The sequence below is a fragment of the Spea bombifrons genome, chromosome 4 (genome assembly GCF_027358695.1).
Source record: "Spea bombifrons isolate aSpeBom1 chromosome 4, aSpeBom1.2.pri, whole genome shotgun sequence".
Taxonomy (NCBI): domain Eukaryota; kingdom Metazoa; phylum Chordata; class Amphibia; order Anura; family Pelobatidae; genus Spea; species Spea bombifrons.
Window position 1 is genome coordinate 71,509,055 of NC_071090.1, and position 17,090 is coordinate 71,526,144.

General features: G+C 39.1%; 1 protein-coding gene and 2 non-coding genes across 3 annotated transcripts; 2 read left to right on the forward strand and 1 right to left on the reverse strand.

Moving 5' to 3' along the window:
- Nucleotides 1-252: 252 nt before the first annotated feature.
- Nucleotides 253-16,139, reverse strand: DENND6B (DENN domain containing 6B). The gene is made up of 20 exons (XM_053464014.1): nt 15,808-16,139; nt 15,436-15,474; nt 14,775-14,817; nt 13,263-13,372; nt 12,807-12,887; nt 12,122-12,227; nt 11,446-11,525; nt 11,067-11,126; nt 8,947-9,002; nt 8,217-8,339; nt 7,468-7,563; nt 7,133-7,227; nt 6,432-6,497; nt 6,022-6,086; nt 4,580-4,669; nt 4,450-4,503; nt 4,122-4,231; nt 3,404-3,506; nt 1,876-1,950; nt 253-1,062 (listed from the first exon to the last, which is right to left on the reverse strand). The coding sequence occupies exons 1-20, from the start codon at nt 15,964-15,966 to the stop codon at nt 940-942; spliced, it is 1,734 nt and encodes a 577-aa protein (XP_053319989.1). The 5' UTR covers nt 15,967-16,139; the 3' UTR covers nt 253-939.
- TRNAT-AGU (transfer RNA threonine (anticodon AGU)) lies at nt 5,551-5,624 on the forward strand. The gene has a single exon. It is a non-coding gene; the product is annotated as a tRNA-Thr (tRNA).
- On the forward strand, nt 6,130-6,203 carry TRNAT-AGU (transfer RNA threonine (anticodon AGU)). The gene has a single exon. It is a non-coding gene; the product is annotated as a tRNA-Thr (tRNA).
- Nucleotides 16,140-17,090: the final 951 nt, after the last annotated feature.

The window sequence follows — 17,090 nt, forward strand, 5'->3', positions numbered from 1 at the left end:
TCCCTTAAATCTCTTACTATCCAGATACAATGCATTACATGACAATCGGGCAGCAAAGACGTTAATGTTTTAAATTTACAACGATGTAGCAGTTGAGGTAATTTTACTGTGAGGCTGTTCTAGCACTTAAAACTTTAATGTTTATAATATTAAAGTGAATCAAATTAACACAGATCAAAAGTTTGTACCGAGTTTCCTGTATGGTGATGCCCCTGTGCTTTTTGTAATTTTAGCCAAAGCCTTACTTTAGAAAACAAATTGAAGATAAATTAAACATTCTGTGTATCTTGAATATCTTTATATTTTGTTGGTAACTAGTATCTCTATACTGCCCTGCAGTTCTTGATTTTGTGATAGTGACATTATACCAGTCTCAGACCTGTATACACGCCATTCCTCCAAAATGTTACTGCTGCCACGTGACTTGCACTGTTTTACATCCATGTCTGGCTATTGTAAATCTGTATATAAAAATGTAATATCTTTCTTGAAATGCACATGTATTGTGTTCATGGGAGCTTTCACACAGCCTCACACAGTTAGGTACCCAGATGGTGTGGGGGTGATGGCCGGTATGCAGATCTTGGGACTGCAGATGTTTATATCTCTGGCTAGATAATGCTGTATAGTATCAGATTGTCCTAGTGTGATTATGACTCGATCTATATATTGGATGCAGGATGTTTCACAGATTTACCAGACATAATTCATACAGATTGCGGCGAGTTTAGGAAATGATGTAATATGCTGGGCAAAGCTAATTGAATGCAAAGACTGAAGATGCAGGTCTGATACAAGGTGATCTGTCAGGCTTACGGTGACAGAGCTGCCCGGCACCCTGCATGCACCGGCTGCTTGCAGAATGCTGCGCATTTACTTCTCTGGTGAGCCGGAAAGCACATCGATGTACTCGTTTGTGATATTAAGGACATATGATGCTCAGTGAGGGTGTAAGATGTTCTGCAGGTCCTCAGGCAGCGAGGAAATGACTGCATCAATGTGAAGCTTCAACCGGTTCAGGGAAACAGAGCTGACGGGAAGATGCTGCCTGTGGGCCCTGAGCTGGGGATAGAAATATAAATGCATAAGAATATTTCTATGGAAACAGCTGGTCTCCAATCCCAAAATGGGTTGTATTGTATAAATGTTGCTGTTTGCTTTGAGTACACTTAAGCTTTTTTTTGCCTTTTGGTCCATATATAATCAATTTCAATTTATGGTGCAATAACTAAATCATCTATGTTTTTGGTAGTGCTGTCTGAGGCCCTCTGTGTTACAAATAGTAGTTTGCATTTAATTTTCACCAGCTTAACCGTGCATTATGCAGAATCAACCGCGGTGAGTTTCTTCTACAAGAAGTGCCACGATGGCCGCGTAGTATGCATTTTTATACACATAGTCATCGATGCATCGTGCCCTTTTATAGGGTTGTCCAGCGTAACGCACAGTAAAGTCGCTGAAATAAAATGTTTCCTCTTGACTCCCGCCAGCAGGAATTAACACTAAAAATGAAATGACAAAATCATCTACTTCTGTTGCAACGCTAATCACAGGGTAACATGCTAACTGCTGATCTAGACAAACTACCACACCATACACCATGTATACATTAAGGTGGATATAAGGGCTGGAGTATCTGTTTCATGTACTGGTGTTAGTCCCTATTCAAGCCCTGCAGCAGCTGCAGTTTTAATGACTTTGCGGACTCCAGAAAAGAAAGGCCTGTATACCCAACAGTTAGCTATATCCATCAGAAAGCACATCAAAGTATGAATGACAAAACACCGACAAACATATATAGTAACTGGATAATTGCGCAATGGACAGCACTGCACACGGCGCTACATAAAGCAATAAATTATACATGTACACTACCAGTTTGTCTCGTAGTTTCAACACCAGATCCACGATCTCCACCTCGGATTTGTTTTTTATCCAGGCTGCAATATTCTGCATGAGAGATACAGGATTATAACCCTCTTTTTTTACGTATTGACTGTAGAATTGCATTAAGGATAATGTTAGGATTTTTAGACACCTTGTAGATTTCTCTCGCATACTTTATGTTGTTATTTTATAGCACAATCATCAACCTGAAAAAGGGACGTGTGTGTATATATATGGGGTAATACACTATCTGGACAGAAGTATTGGGACACCTGACCATTACACCATCAGGACTTTTATGACATTGCATTGTTAATACATAGACATTAATATTTAGTGCCCCCCTGTCACTACTCTGGGAAGGCTTTCCACAAAATTTGTGTTTCTGTGGGATTTATTGCCCATTCATCCAGTAGAGCATGGCTCACAATCTCAGTTCCATTCACCCCAAAGGTGTTGGATGGGGTTGAGGTCAGGGCTCTGTGCGGCCAGCCAACTTCTTGCACACCAAACTCATCCAACCACGTCTTTATGGACCTTGATTTTTGCACTGGGGCACAATCATCCTTCCCCACAAAGTTGGAAGGATAGCATTGTCCAAAATGGCTTGGTATGCTGAAGCATTAACATTTTCCTTCACTGGGCCTAGCCCAAATCTTTATTTGTCCATGTAGCTGTGTACAAAGCAAGGTCCATATAGACAAGGTTATAAAAGTTTGGTGTGGAAGAACTTGACTGGCCTGCACAGAGCCCTGACCTCAAATCCATCAAACACCTTTGGGATGAACTGGAACGGAGAGTGTGAGGCAGGCCTCTTCATCCGACATCAGTGCCTGGCCGCACAAATGTTCTACTGGATGAATGGGCAACAATTCCCACAGAAACACTTCCCAGAAGAGTGGAAGCTATAACAGCTGCAAAGCGAGACCAACGTCATAAGTCCCTGCTGGTATAATGGTCAGGTGTCCCAATACTTTTGTCTATATAGCGTACATAAACCAATGTAGATATGGTGTCAATGTATTCAAAATATATTGGTATCAATAGTAACCTTCTTGGTTTATCTGTGCATAGGGAAAAATGTGCATGGAATATCATTATAAGCATTGTTGGCTTAATGTTGTAACAATGTTTATGTGGACAGGTACCCAAAAAGTACATTCAGACCCATGGAAAAAATCTCCTCTATATGGGCAGAATAAGTGGACTTATCATTTTAACAATAAATGGCCTGTACGGTATGTTTATTTTTTTGGACTGTTTAGCAATTAGGGTATTTTAATTAAAAAAACTGTTTTTATGTAAAACTGCACGAAAATGTTCAGAATAAATGCCTTCTGCATTAAAAGAAAGCACATCTTAAAAAACACAAGGAAAAGTTAACACCTAATATGGCTCACTTTATAACTGCTGATTACAAAAGAGATCTGCAATGCTCTCGTAACAGACAGGAGAGGTGTTATATTTTCCACACGTCCAAAATGTCAGTAAAAAGAATAAGCTTTACGTGACTCACTGCTTCGCAGATGACCTTTAGGTGTGCGGTTTCTAGCCTCTCTCTCATCTCTCTCTGCTTCTGTCTATACCAGCCATCAAAATGGGGGGACTTCAGGAAGCGCCTGTAAAGAAAGAACAACACAGACTATAAACCCGACTAGAATTAAAGTAGGTGTTACAGATTTGTGTCCCCTCTCATGGTTGTGCCCCCATTTCCTTTAAGGCATAGTGAAAGTGTAATATAATAGCACTGAACAGCTACAGTATACATCTTTGGGATTACTAAGGACACACTGACTCAGACGTTGTTCAGCAAATTGTAAAAAATGAGCCCCAAGTTATTTGATAATAGCCAATACCAGTGGTTTCAATATAAACCCTAAAACATCTTGTCTATTAACCCCCCTGCAGTTGACTTACCATATCTATTCCTCCATAAGCGGTGATCTGGCTACTGCACCCGAGTTTTGTCTAAAGGCTGTCTTGTACAGCAGGCAATTACTTTCAAGGGATCCATGTATAAAGAGGCAAAAGGTGATCATTGTTGACCTTATTAGCATGCGCCTACCCAGAATCCCTTGTGGTTGTGGCAGCACCATGAGATTTCTGATGGAAAAACAAGCCTTCTTGCTTGTCTTGTGTCTGCAGATGAGTGTTTAATAATGCTTCTACTAGACAGACCTGGATACAGTGAAAATTGGAGGAGAACATTGCCTCTATGACTGTTCTAAACTCACCGGTAAAGACCAATCCAATCCCCTTTTGTAGTCGAGGTCAGCTGCGGACCTGTGTGCTCTAGCATCTTAAACAGCTCTTCCTGTTGGAATGGACGCACCTGAGGAGGATTCTGTGTAGTGAGAATTGTTACAAGTAGATGAGGGTCTGTGAGTGGCAAAAACAGGCTTATCTAATTGGTCACTGCAAAACTGGTGAACAGAAATCATGGCACGTCTATAACTATTGATTGCCTAAAATAGGTAATATTTATTAAGGGGTTATACAAAATCACTGCCCTTTAAATAAAGAATGGCGGAGAATGGCAGACTTCAAATACAGGATACCGACCTTCCAAGGGGTGATAGAGCTATGATGAGGCATCAGGCTGCCCATGTACCTCTCCTGAAAGACAAATAAAATATTAGCATGGTGGCATCCTATAGAAGATAAGGAGAGGAAATAAAAGCACGAGCCTTACCAGAGGGAGAATGAAGCTTTGGGTGAGTTCAAATAGATGTTTTCGAAGCAAAGCACTTAGTGTCGCGGAAGGGAGCTTCTTCTGGAGACCCTGCAGAAAGGGGCAGTACACATTACATTTATTTACATTGCACCAGCATCCTGTTAACACAACAAATATATATGTATATATATACAGAATGATATAGTTGCTTGTTTCTGCTCCTTTCAATCGAGTTATAATGTCAAGCAGACTAACCTGTCGTTAGTATGAATGGGTCTCAGAAGAAGTCAATTCTTACACTACACGTGAATGTGTCCTTTCAAAAATGTAGACATATGCTCAGGTGGGGCTGCTGGTCTTAGTAAAACACTGTTAGTTTACTTAAAAGGAGGATGTCAAAAAGGTAAACATGGTTTGCTGTACTGATTCCTGAAAAAACTAACAAAGGACGTCATTCTCCTTTTCCATTTTTGGCGTACTCACACAAGTAGGACTTAATTTTGAAGCCATATTCATGAAATATATATTTATTAGCAATAAAATATTTTTTTCATTTTTTTTGCACTCAAAGTCAATTTAACATGACTAGAGTTCCCTTGGGGTCTTTATAAACCACAGGGATCTCCTTTGTAACAAGAGGGTAACCCCAGTGATATCATGGCAATATCACTGTGTCTGTAAATGTTATTCTAACTTCTTTTGCTATTTGGATTGTTTTTGAAGGGGAAGAAACTCTATTTTCCCCATCTTCCCACTCTCTCACTGTAGTACAGAAAGCATGAAGCAGAGCTCTGCAAACCTACTTTTCTGTCCACAATATGTGGGATGAGTGACAGGTGGAATCATCGTGGGCACTGCGGGATCTCTACTACAGGGACTGATGCTTCTGGTGGTATCATGACCACCAGAAAGGAAACGCCCACAATATTTTAGAGCAGTCCAGAGACCCGCAGGTTCTAATACTCCATGATGCATTTGCCCAACAGCAGGGCGCTGTGGCTTAGTTGGTTAAAGCGCCTGTCTAGTAAACAGGAGATCCTGAGTTCGAATCTCAGCAGTGCCTGCAAACAAACATTTTCGCAAGGCAGAAGACAAGTCAAATAACATTTATTTACGTTACACTTGATTTGTCCGCTACAAGCCAGCAATGTTGGCCATATGTTGACAACAGGTTCCTCATGATGCAAAAAGGCAAATTATAACGCTACTTCATTGTGACTAGTATTTTTCATGATATAACGGTACATCAATAGGGGCGTCAATAATTATTCCAGGGTTGTTATGTAATTAGGCAAACATGAGTGTTTTTATACAAAAAAACATGATATCATTTTGAATGCAGCAACAACTCAACTCTACATCACTCATATATGAGCGGAATAGTTGACACAGGAAAGACCACACAATCAATATGCATATTTTAGTATCAAGAATATGACCCCAGGTGTTTTGCTTGTTACCTTCAACAACTGTTTGATCAATGTTTTATCTTTGTGAAGAAATGGCTTATAGGATGTATATAACCCTAGGAAGGAAAAAGAAAACAGTGAATGAAAGTGAAGCAGCAGGGCGCTGTGGCTTAGTTGGTTAAAGCGCCTGTCTAGTAAACAGGAGATCCTGAGTTCGAATCTCAGCAGTGCCTGCAGTCAATATTTTACAAGGTAGTACTCAAGTCAAATGACCAAGTTGAAGGAAAATGTGCCACAATAAAAATAACATGGGTATCTCAGAATGTGTTCAATGGGTACATTGCTATCTGGAACATAAAAAGAACCAGACGGGCTTGAGTCACATGTCTGGCGTGTGGTCAAATTCTATCAGGGGACCCCAAACCATGCTATTACTGGATCTGAATACTCAACACATTCACCTGATTTGGTGTCCAGTGTCTTTATCTTAGTTGTCTTCTTCAGTTTTACTTGTTTGGGTAAATCACCTGCAGATCAAGCAAATAACTATCCATATGAGGCAGATGAACAAACCAAGTGTTATTCATATAAATACCCTGAATTACACGATCTAGACTGTAATGCACCAGAAATAACTATCCCTTTTCTTATATCTAGAGATTGAATGTAAGTTTATGTCTTAAAATGTTTGTATGTTAAGTGGCCAATGTACCCAAACTGGAAGAGGAGCAGATTCCTTTGTCACTGAAAAATGCTTCCCGAACAAGCCTTCAGAAGCAGAAACTGAAATGGGCATTTATATATCAGATAAGTTCAAGAAAAAAAAAAACAATGTGACAATTTTGTGTTGCCTACGAAAGGGAAAATCAAATAATAGGATGTTAAAAACTTTGCTCAAGTAATGCTATTATGCCAAGGTATTTAGAAATATTCTCGTGCTTCAAGTAGGCACAAATCACACCCCTAGTAAACCCAATCACAACCTCAAGTTTCATTCTTGAAAATAGCTCTATCGTACACATTTTATTCTATCAGATTGGCTTCTTCTACAAACCGCTGGTATTTATGCCCTCCACTTTATTTTTGCTTTCTGAAAACTACCAAGACTCTCTTGTTATGTACCCCCTGCCTCTGCCTTCTTAATGCCCTAAAGTCTATTCACCTGATAACCGTGGCTCCCCAACACGCAGGATGTGTGGCCAGTGTTGTAAGGTTTTGATGAAGAAAGGGTTGGTAACACCAAGGATTAGACTCGGACTGTGGAAGGAAGAAATAAAAGAGTTCAGTACTTTACGAAAGGTCAGGCAAAATGAACTGCACTTAGCAATAATCAATGCTACCCAGATGGTGTGTTCACTAAAACTATGCTCAAAGAGGCCTATTTCATCGATGAGAACTGATCCTACATGACCAGGGTACATTTGGCATAGTCAGTGGATACTTTTTTGAGCCCTTATATCATAATATACTAGTGAATGTTCATCATACTGTACTTACGGAGCCTGAGTTTTGGTGGTATATTCTTTGAACTCGCTGTCATGGATAGTGAAGTAGGGACGGAAATCTGAGCAAAATTTTAGTGGAGAAATACAGCTACAGGAACAAAGGCAGAAATAGGAGTTAATCAGATGCCAAGAGGGAGGGTTATGATGACATTTCCGTTTCCAAAGTAACCCCAGCATGTACTGAGAAAAGGGTCAGTGTGATAATGTGGCATCCTGAGACTACATTATACATGGGAGATCTGCACCAGAAATAACTTTCGCTAAAAAAGACACCAAGTTCCTATACCACATGCAGACATCTTCTGTTCCACACTGGCCATCCTAAACTGATTGATTACAACCTTCCTTAAACAGTTTCAGACATACTGCTAGCATCCAAGACAAAGAATCACTGAAGGCTTCTGCTATCACAAAGCAGCTGGGAAGATTTTAGCCGACCAAGACAAACCCTCATAATATTAGCCCCAGCCAGCATTACCAGTTCAGAAACAGTCAACAGTCAATCCATTATGTACTCAGTAAGCATTCTGAATAAGTATTAGTCATAGCAAATGTACAGTTTGTTATCACACAAGAGTCTCCCGGTGATCATAACATCGCTCAAAGCTGCAGTTTAGCTCGTCTTTATAGCATCAATGGCACTCAAACATTACACAGTAACAGACAGAAGATCCAGTCATACACTCGATCCAGGAGGACAGAGTTCAATTTACATTGCAGGGCTAAAGGCCGTATATTTACCCAGTCAGAGCCAGTACTATTTCTGATGAAAAGGTGGGTGAAGGTGCCATGATAACCAAGGGCTCTCCCAGCAAAACCAACTCCCAAAGCAACTGGAGGTTCATCAGGACAGACTGCAGAGACCTGGTCATATAAACATAGTACCTTGTGTTTATGTTCATGTGAGCTTCTAGTAGACATATAAAGTACACAGTACTATAGAAAAACATCATGTGGATTAAGCATGTGCATCTGTGCTATAGGTACAAACTATTACAGCTACATACTGTACAAAGGTATACAGCAGACATGTGCAAATGGGCCAAAAACGATTTTGTTTCCGATGAAAATTAGAGGCATTTAAGATTCAGGAACTAATTTAGTTGACCGTCACCCACATCTACTCAACAAGTCTAGTATACAGTAGTTATGCTAAATGTTGTGATGACAGCTGTTTACCTTTCCTAAATTATTCATACTTAGATAATTCTCAACAATACAGAAAACCAGGAGGGAAAGACATTGTGATGCAAAAGTTATATGTAATCCATGAGGGATATGGCATGAGTGCCCAGACTGTTTGCTACAGGTGGTCTAGCAAGTGGCAGAAATATAAAAAAATGTCTTTTGGTGTTCTACAGTATGCAGGATGAATGTATGGTATATAAACAATATATATAATTTGCCTAAATATCCCCTAACAAATACTATAATGTGTACATATGGGTTCAATGTATATCTTACACCTTACCTGAAAAGATCTAGTTCATGCGTGCTGGTGATGTGACAGGGTGGTTCCAGCTGGTCCTGTACAAAACACAAGGACATTATCATTGCATGGAGATATACTTTACACCCATTGTACAGGGCTCTACAATATGATGGCACTATATAGATCACTCATGCATTAAGAAAGAGGTTATATAATTCAATCAAGGTATAGACTGTTTTATTTGGTAAGGTGAAACAAAAACAAAAGCAGTTTATATATTGATATCATTTTTATGGTAATTTAGACTTAAATCATACGTTTAAGTGTTGCTTCCTTAATACCTTCCGTATGTATTCACCATTGTTGTATGTGTGATCAGATTACCTGGGTGCCCATAATTGCCTGTATAAATTTGTACCATGTAAGCCATGGACAGAGAGAAAGCAAATTTGGATAAAGATGATACCTTTATTGGCTAACTAACGTATAATGGATTGCAAGCTTTCGAGACTATCTAGGTCTCTTCTTCAGCAATTTTATACCTATGGTACAATACGCCTAAAGAAGAGACCTAGATAGTCTTGAAAGCTTGCAATCAATTTTATATTATATTATAGCCAATGTCAGTTTACCAAATTTGTTTTTGATATTGTCTGTGTTATCTCTTGCCATTATGTTATGTGTGAATTATGTTAATCCTTTATAGTTCCCTGTGTATGTCAATTTCCCCTTCCCTGGTAAAGTTACTATATAAAACATATAAAGTGTGTCCTCGCTTGCATTCTGACTGCTGTGTCATGTCATGACTGGTGGTATGGTTCCCCGGAGAAGGACCTTTTCTCTGAGTTAGCCGGCTTTCGCTACGAGGAAGGTGACAGTGACAGCCAGTGCAACCCGGGGAAGTGGTCCCCATTAAAAGCCTCATATTATAAAATTCTGATTTGTCCAGCGTAAGGGCAGTCTTTCAAGCTATGGTCCCCAGAAGTTTCCCCCACAGTGGGTTTCTACTCTTCTGAGTGCTAAAGGGTGACTCTTAGTGAGTCCAGAGGTAGCCCTTATTTTGGATGTGTTTATAGCAAACAAAAAATTTCCGTATAATGATTTTACTGGCAAAGTAACTCTAATATATACAGTATGTTGTCTAATGGTTTTATTTATTTTAATATGTTGTCTGAAATAGCATTTAAAAAGGTAGGATGGCATATGGTGTGCTATGGAGTGGTATCTGTGTGTGATAATATAATGGATATAGCTTTGATAAATAGATTGAAAATGGATATTCAGAAAACAATATATAAAATATGAAGAGAACAATCCAAGGTAAAAGAGAAATATTCCCCTTGGCAGGAGAGTTTGGTTTCAACTTGCCACTTTAATATTCATTATGAAGGTCCAACATTGGCAAGTTTCTCCAGCAAGAAGGGCAGAGCTAGCTCTGTATAATGTGTAATTCACCCTGCAGGAGAAGCTCACTGAAGTTGGATCTTTGTAATACATATTTAGATTTATGTGTTGAAAAGTTTATTAAGCTGCTGGTTTTAGCAAATTTCTTCTTCTACAATTTTGGATTTTTTTTCCTTCTCTTTTTAGTGAATAAATCACACTGACTTCCATAAACACAGATCTAAGCTCCTACCTGCAGAGTATGTCTTTTACTGTAGCTTCTTGGCTGGGGAGGTTGACATGGTAATTCTGAGCCTTGCATTTTATTTTATCACAGAAGGCCAATGCTATTCCACATGCTAAACATGAAATGCCCAATTCATTTTTTAATCCATCCAGAATAAGACAGCCATATACTAAGAAGACGAGCAAATGTCTACAAATGCCATGTAATGCCTAGGGGGAAGTCTAGATTTTTAAATGCTCCAAGATAAGCAATTTATCGGACACAAGTAATAAAACAGAATGACTAAGGAATGCAATATGTGTGATCACAAATCTATTTAACAAGAAAATAACAGTGAAAACTGTGCCACATTTATCCTCAATGGCGCATTCTGTTTATACAGCATCACAGAACTCTAAAATAGCAGTGCAAGACTCCAGAAGGGTTAACATCTAAGAGATTTCTCACATTAAGTGGGATAATGGTCTTTTTTAAAAACACAAAGAAAAGGAGTTTTCAGTCCAATGGGAAATGTTTTATAGGGTCTCACCTTTTCATGCTCGTTCATAGCATTTATCTCGGCTACGTCTGATCGGCTTGGGATTCTGACCTGCAGCCCATAGTTAGAAAATCAGCTGCATGTGACGTCAGTACATACATCATACACATGCTATCCACCACTTCTCGGAAGAAACAGAGGGGAGCTGAAGGGCACCAGAGAGGAGCAAGTGGGACTTGGAGGGGCAGAGCGGGCATGGAGGAATAAAGAGGAGAGGAGGAGTAGAGGGTGGAATGGAGCACATTCTGCGGCAAACAGCAGACAATTGAGGGGGGCAGAGGGGCAATATATACAAAGCACTTGTCGCTGTGGAAATACAAACTTTAAACAGAACTGATTGGACTTTACTTTAAGCACCACACTTCCGTACCTGAAGAACAAGCCCCATGATTGGAAGAGACAGTGTATATCCGGGTTCAGGGAGTGGCCAGCGGTCAATCTGATTACAAACTGAGGAGAAGAGAGTAGCACAGATTTGTTGTTATATTGATCAAAATGTCACAGTGTCCCTGAGACAAACTAGGCAAGCAAACCATTGTCACTGAAAACTGGCAGAAATACTGAGGATGACAAATGGCTAATCAATGGAAAAAATACCACAACCTTATTAAACAGTACAGAAAAGTGATTGTTTAGCGTTTTTCAAGCAAATGTATTGATGCACGAGAGTGGTCTAGTTGAGAATAAAAATATTCCTTCATTTTCTTATTTTTGTTTGAATTTATATGGGTTACCACAAACAATTCCAGGGGTGCAAGTGAGCAGTCTCTAGCAGAAAATATCTGTTTCCTGGTTAATGTTAAGACATCCTGACGCAACCTGTGGTTAAGTTATTAAAATATACTAAAATCCGTAATGAAATAATTTCTATATTGTCTGGCCATCTACAATGTTCTAATAAAACAATGTATGCTTGTCTCCATTCACCTCCATTCAAGCAAGAAACAAAAACAATGAATACTTCACATCTTTTTAAATATTGCCTAATAAAACAAATAATGCATACGTTATCCTCACCCTTTCTTTTCCCTTCCCTCCATTCTTACCAGCTTCCAGACAAGGCTCTAGCTTATTGAAGTACTCGGGCGCAATGAGCTGCAGTAGAGTGTGGAACAGATTGGTGTAAGGAAGGCTAGAGAGGAGGACCAGAGACTGGAAAGGGATAAAGACAGCTTATTATTATTGATTGTCTTATATAGCACCATCATATTCCAAAGAGCTGTACAATGGGATAAATTACATTTGCATGCACATTGTTTCTATAATAGGTATAGGTAATGGGGTAAACAGCTTAATGCAACAGAATACCCTATAACAGATAACTAATATTTTATTTTTTAGTACATATGGTATTATTAACCCTGAGTCATAGAATGTTAGCACAAAAAAAATGTTTAGACGGAACTCTACCCTGCCGGTTGTATTTCCATCTTTCCCAAATGGTTACAGTAATTATTACTAAAATCTGTCCGTTTACCCAATGTTACAGTAACTTTAGTTTTTGGCTAATTTTTTTGTCTTTTCAAGTCACCATATGGCTTAGGGGTACAAAAAAGTCCCCACCATAATCCACATAAACAAATTATTTCATCAGTGTGTGTATAAGTGCTTGACTTTAAAAGTCCACCAAGCCCACATACCACATGGCTAGATTATATCCATCACATGTATTTATCTATTAAATAGTGGTTTTGAGAGGGTTATAATCAAGAGACAATGATAAGCACCCACCTTCTGGAAGTACCCTCTTTTAACCGAGCTGTCTCTCACTTGTCGGAAATACACATAGCCGTAGTAATGGGCGGCATCCCGCTGGAAAAGTGGAAAGCACACAAGAGGTAAGAACACACTAAAGAAGAAAATGGTTTGAGAAACAAGAATAACAATCAAAACTATTTCAACTACAAAAGGCCATTCAACCTTTTTTTTTACTGACAGCTGCTACAAAAGAGGTTTTACAAGATGTCCTGCTAGTAGTTAAGTTATAGAGACAACTTAAATTCCCAAATAAATTATGAAGGACACGTACTACAAGGTGCAAAATCTCTGCAATTGAAGTTAAATTAGAATGCCAAAGGATTATAAGGCTTCTGTCACTGATGTTCTTCTAGTAATCGTGTGTTAAGGCATCTCCACTGTTACATCCATGCAATTCGTATAATGTGTCGTCTTTCTAGGACCTCTCACCTGTAATGTAACAGGAGCTTCTCTGTTGTAGTTCTCATCCTCCTGGAACACTGATCTTTGCATGGTGGAACGCCGCATACGGAATGTGAACTGTGTGTCCCCTAAACATCCTATGGTATAGTGAAGTATAGTTAACACATGTAATATGAAATGAATGCCAGAAACAACGAATCCAAGCATGGAACTAATCCTCTTATCTTCTTTAATAACCTGACATTTAAGAAAAAACAATGTCCCCCCCTCCAATTAAAACTCTATGGTGTGTATCTTTTCTGTTTTTATTTCACATTTATTTTGCTGCCTACTTGGAGGGTGCATTAATAGAATTCAAGAGCACAATATATTTTTTTAATTACCGTAATAATTAATGTATTTATAGTTAAATTATAAAGGGTATTGCATTCATTTTTTAATGGTATATTACCCTTTTCTTTTTTTGCAGGTAAAACTTTTCTGTGCTTTGACATCTAACACCATATGAAGTTGCATGACTTCAATGAGTTTTAAAGTAACTATATGATGTTTTATATAAGCATTATCCAGTTTTCTATTATTCAGGAAGGAAAAGTACAGATCATATTTTACGGACAAAACTATAACAGCAATAGCGACTGGTGCTGATTAATTAGGCTTTTGTCAATTTATAACAGATTTAATCAGATTTAATGCATATGATAGCTGAGTAGTCCCTTTACATTTCCATGTGCTCTCTGTTGCAAAGGCATGTGAGGATTGCTTGCTTAAAAACCATACACCAACACACACATTTTCACTATAATCCCATGCATTTATGCATACCTTCGCACTCTTTTCTTCCAGGGGCCACCAACCCTAGGATCCCCTCTGACGAAATACTCTGACACTCAACCTTAACACCATATGCAGCAAACGTTTTGAGAAAGTGGAGGGTTGGTGGCCCTTGGGAAATATAATCTGTCTTGATGCAGGTATAAATCCCCGTTTGCAAGCTTGTGACACAAAGGCTACAGCAAATATTTTACAGTAAACAAACCTAGCCTTGTTACATATAGAAAGTGTATTATTTCAGTGTCTGGTGTAATTTTAGAGGTCGCCGAGGTTGATGATACAAACTGGGATTGGTAGCTTTCTATCCTCCGCCCTTGTGCTGTACTTGGTGGTCTACTGTGATAGAGAAGAATATCCACCAATGACTTGAAGGTGTAGATGAAGGGACAGCAAAACACTAAAACTTTGCAAAGTCTTGGACACCAGCTGTTAGTCCACTGTAGCTACTGCAGAGCATATGCAAAAAAACACTATTGGACGAAAACCATTTCTGGATTTATACATGTTCCCTCCTCGATATGCATGCACCATGCATTTTGATGTAGGGATACATTAATATTTATGCAGGCATTACCTGATTATGCCTACGATTAACTCATTGATGATTAAAAATAACACATGGTATTGCATTGTTGCAATATTATACAGTACAGCCCAATGTAAATGTCTTGACTTTAGTGAATATACAGTATATATTGCACATACCTGAATAAGAGTCTGGGAAGGAAAGGTAGCAAATGTTGGTTCTCTGTAATAAGGGACACATTGGAAAAATATAAATGAAAAAAACTGGAATGACAGAATAAGGATGCCATAGAACACGATGGTGCCTACAGTATGTATGTATTTATATAGTGGATATCAGTTCTTTAAATGCCTACAGCCCAACTGAAGTCAAAATGTATTTATACATTACATGGTTTGCCATAAATGTAATTGTACTTCAAATCCTAAATTAAAACATACATAAAGTTGACTTATAATAGATTAATTATAGAGACAGATAGATAGAAAGACAGACAGATAGATAGATAGATAGATAGATAGATAGATAGATAGATAGATAGATAGATAGATAGATAGATAGATAGATAGATAGTCTTGCATGTGATCCTGGTTAAGTGGTGTGTTATTTATAAGTGTATGTCAGGTATTCATTACTAGGTTTCTAATAAAAAATAATTCAGGTAAAGAGACCCGAGCAATGCTTATCCAAATGATTTGTATTATTTTCCATAGATAGTGCTTGTAAAAGCCCCAGATCCGTGTGGGTGTATAACATGGCGTTCTCAGGTTCCAGTTATGGGCTGTGTCTGAAGTGTGGATGTGTTGTGTTGTTTTTATAGTACTGGAAGGTGTCATTTACCTCTTTCTCTGTCAGTCTGATGTTCTGGGGATATACAAGCTGAGGGAAGGAGAAGCAGAGAAAAGAAATGGTTTAACCCCACTTTATCCTGCCATGAAGCAACATACTCCTTCCTGCACACATCTCTCCTCTACCGAGCTACCAGCGTCATCACCGTACACCGCCCCCCCGGTATTTCTATCCCTCATCCTTCTGCATCCAGCGCTTCCCGCTCCCCTCACACGTTCTACTGTAACTCGAATCATGTTTTCCGTCAGTAATATCATATGCTACGTCTGCTTCTCTGCCTATCTCTCCCTATATGCCGCGGAGTATATGCTCTCTGACGTCACTTATCATCCATATTCGCCCTTTCCTTTATCTCCAACTCACCTCTATAGCCTGTCCCAGCTCCAGATCGAATGTGACAACACAGACACCATCCAGCCAAGCCGAGAAACACTCCCAAGGCAGATGGCTTCCAGTCGGGCTCGGAGGGACCTCCATATCTTCTTTTTTCCGCTTTTCCTCAATATACTCAGCACCGAGCATCCTCCTGCGTAGCCATGGAGACCGGGTCCACCCTGGACCAGAAACCAGTTTCCAGGCTCACACACACACAGCACGGGGGCGCTTTTGGCCTTACCGGAAATGCGCCATCTTACTACTCCGCCATACTGGTACACCTCATTAGTCTGTATTCCAAATAGGAACTGCCGGTGGGGTCTACCGTGACTTACTTTAAGGGCAAATAAACTTTACCACATACACTTCGTTTTCTGAGACTCTCTAACACTGGAGGTAGAGATTACATCAAAATACCAGGAGAATGCCTGAACGGAAGTGTCAGTGGTGTCAGTCCAGAAACAACATTAAATATCAAAGGGTTTCCAGATGGTCTATCCAGACTCTTCTAACACCTCTGACGAGCCCCCTTTTGCAGGCTGATCACAGGTACTGCGATCGGCAATGCAGGACAATAGAGCCCTGCTTGCTGATCACACTGTGATCAGCAGCAAAAGAGATCAACGTGAAAAGAGTGAGAAACAGGGACAAAATAAAACAAATTTAAAGTAAAAAATAAAATTAAAAATGTAATTTAAAAATAATTAAACACACTCCAGTGATATCACCATGACATCAAAAGGGCACCATTTAGTTCCAGAGAGATGTCTGAGGTCTGCATTCAACACAGACCTTAAAGGGATCTCCAGTCACACAAGTTCAAAAATAAGAAAAAAAAAGTGTAGTATGTAAGGGAGCATATACTGATATATATATATATATATTCAGTATCGAAATAGCTAAACTGAATAAACCTGTTAACTGATATATGTTTATTTGTTCTTATTTGAATGGGTTTCATTGGAGTACAGATCCATTGTTTTTTATTATTATTTTATGTTAAAAGCCTTGGACCCTAGTCATTCGCAGTCCCTCCTAGGTAGCCTTTGTGAATCGGTGCACATCCCATAGATGCACACAATCCTTTTTGACAACATTAATATTAATACTTGGTAATGGAGGAGAAACTTCTAACAAACAAGGAGGGCATTGGGAGCAATGAGCTGGGGTCAGGCAAAATGTCTGTACATTGACACTAATGTTTGTGTAATGTCTGTGGAAACCTACCACTAGCTAGGGTGTAATAACGTTTTTTGTTTTTATATAATGAG

Bases quoted from the DNA above. Each gene is read 5' to 3' on its own strand.
- DENND6B (XM_053464014.1), bottom strand. From the start codon at position 15,966: ATGCTCGGTGCTGAGTATATTGAGGAAAAGCGGAAAAAAGAAGATATG. The intron at 12,888-13,262 runs GTGAGAGGTCCT...CCACTTTTCCAG, and splicing joins AAGCTCCTGTTACATTACAG to CGGGATGCCGCCCATTACTA. The intron at 9,003-11,066 runs GTGAGACCCTAT...TGTTTTGTACAG, and splicing joins CTATGAACGAGCATGAAAAG to GACCAGCTGGAACCACCCTG.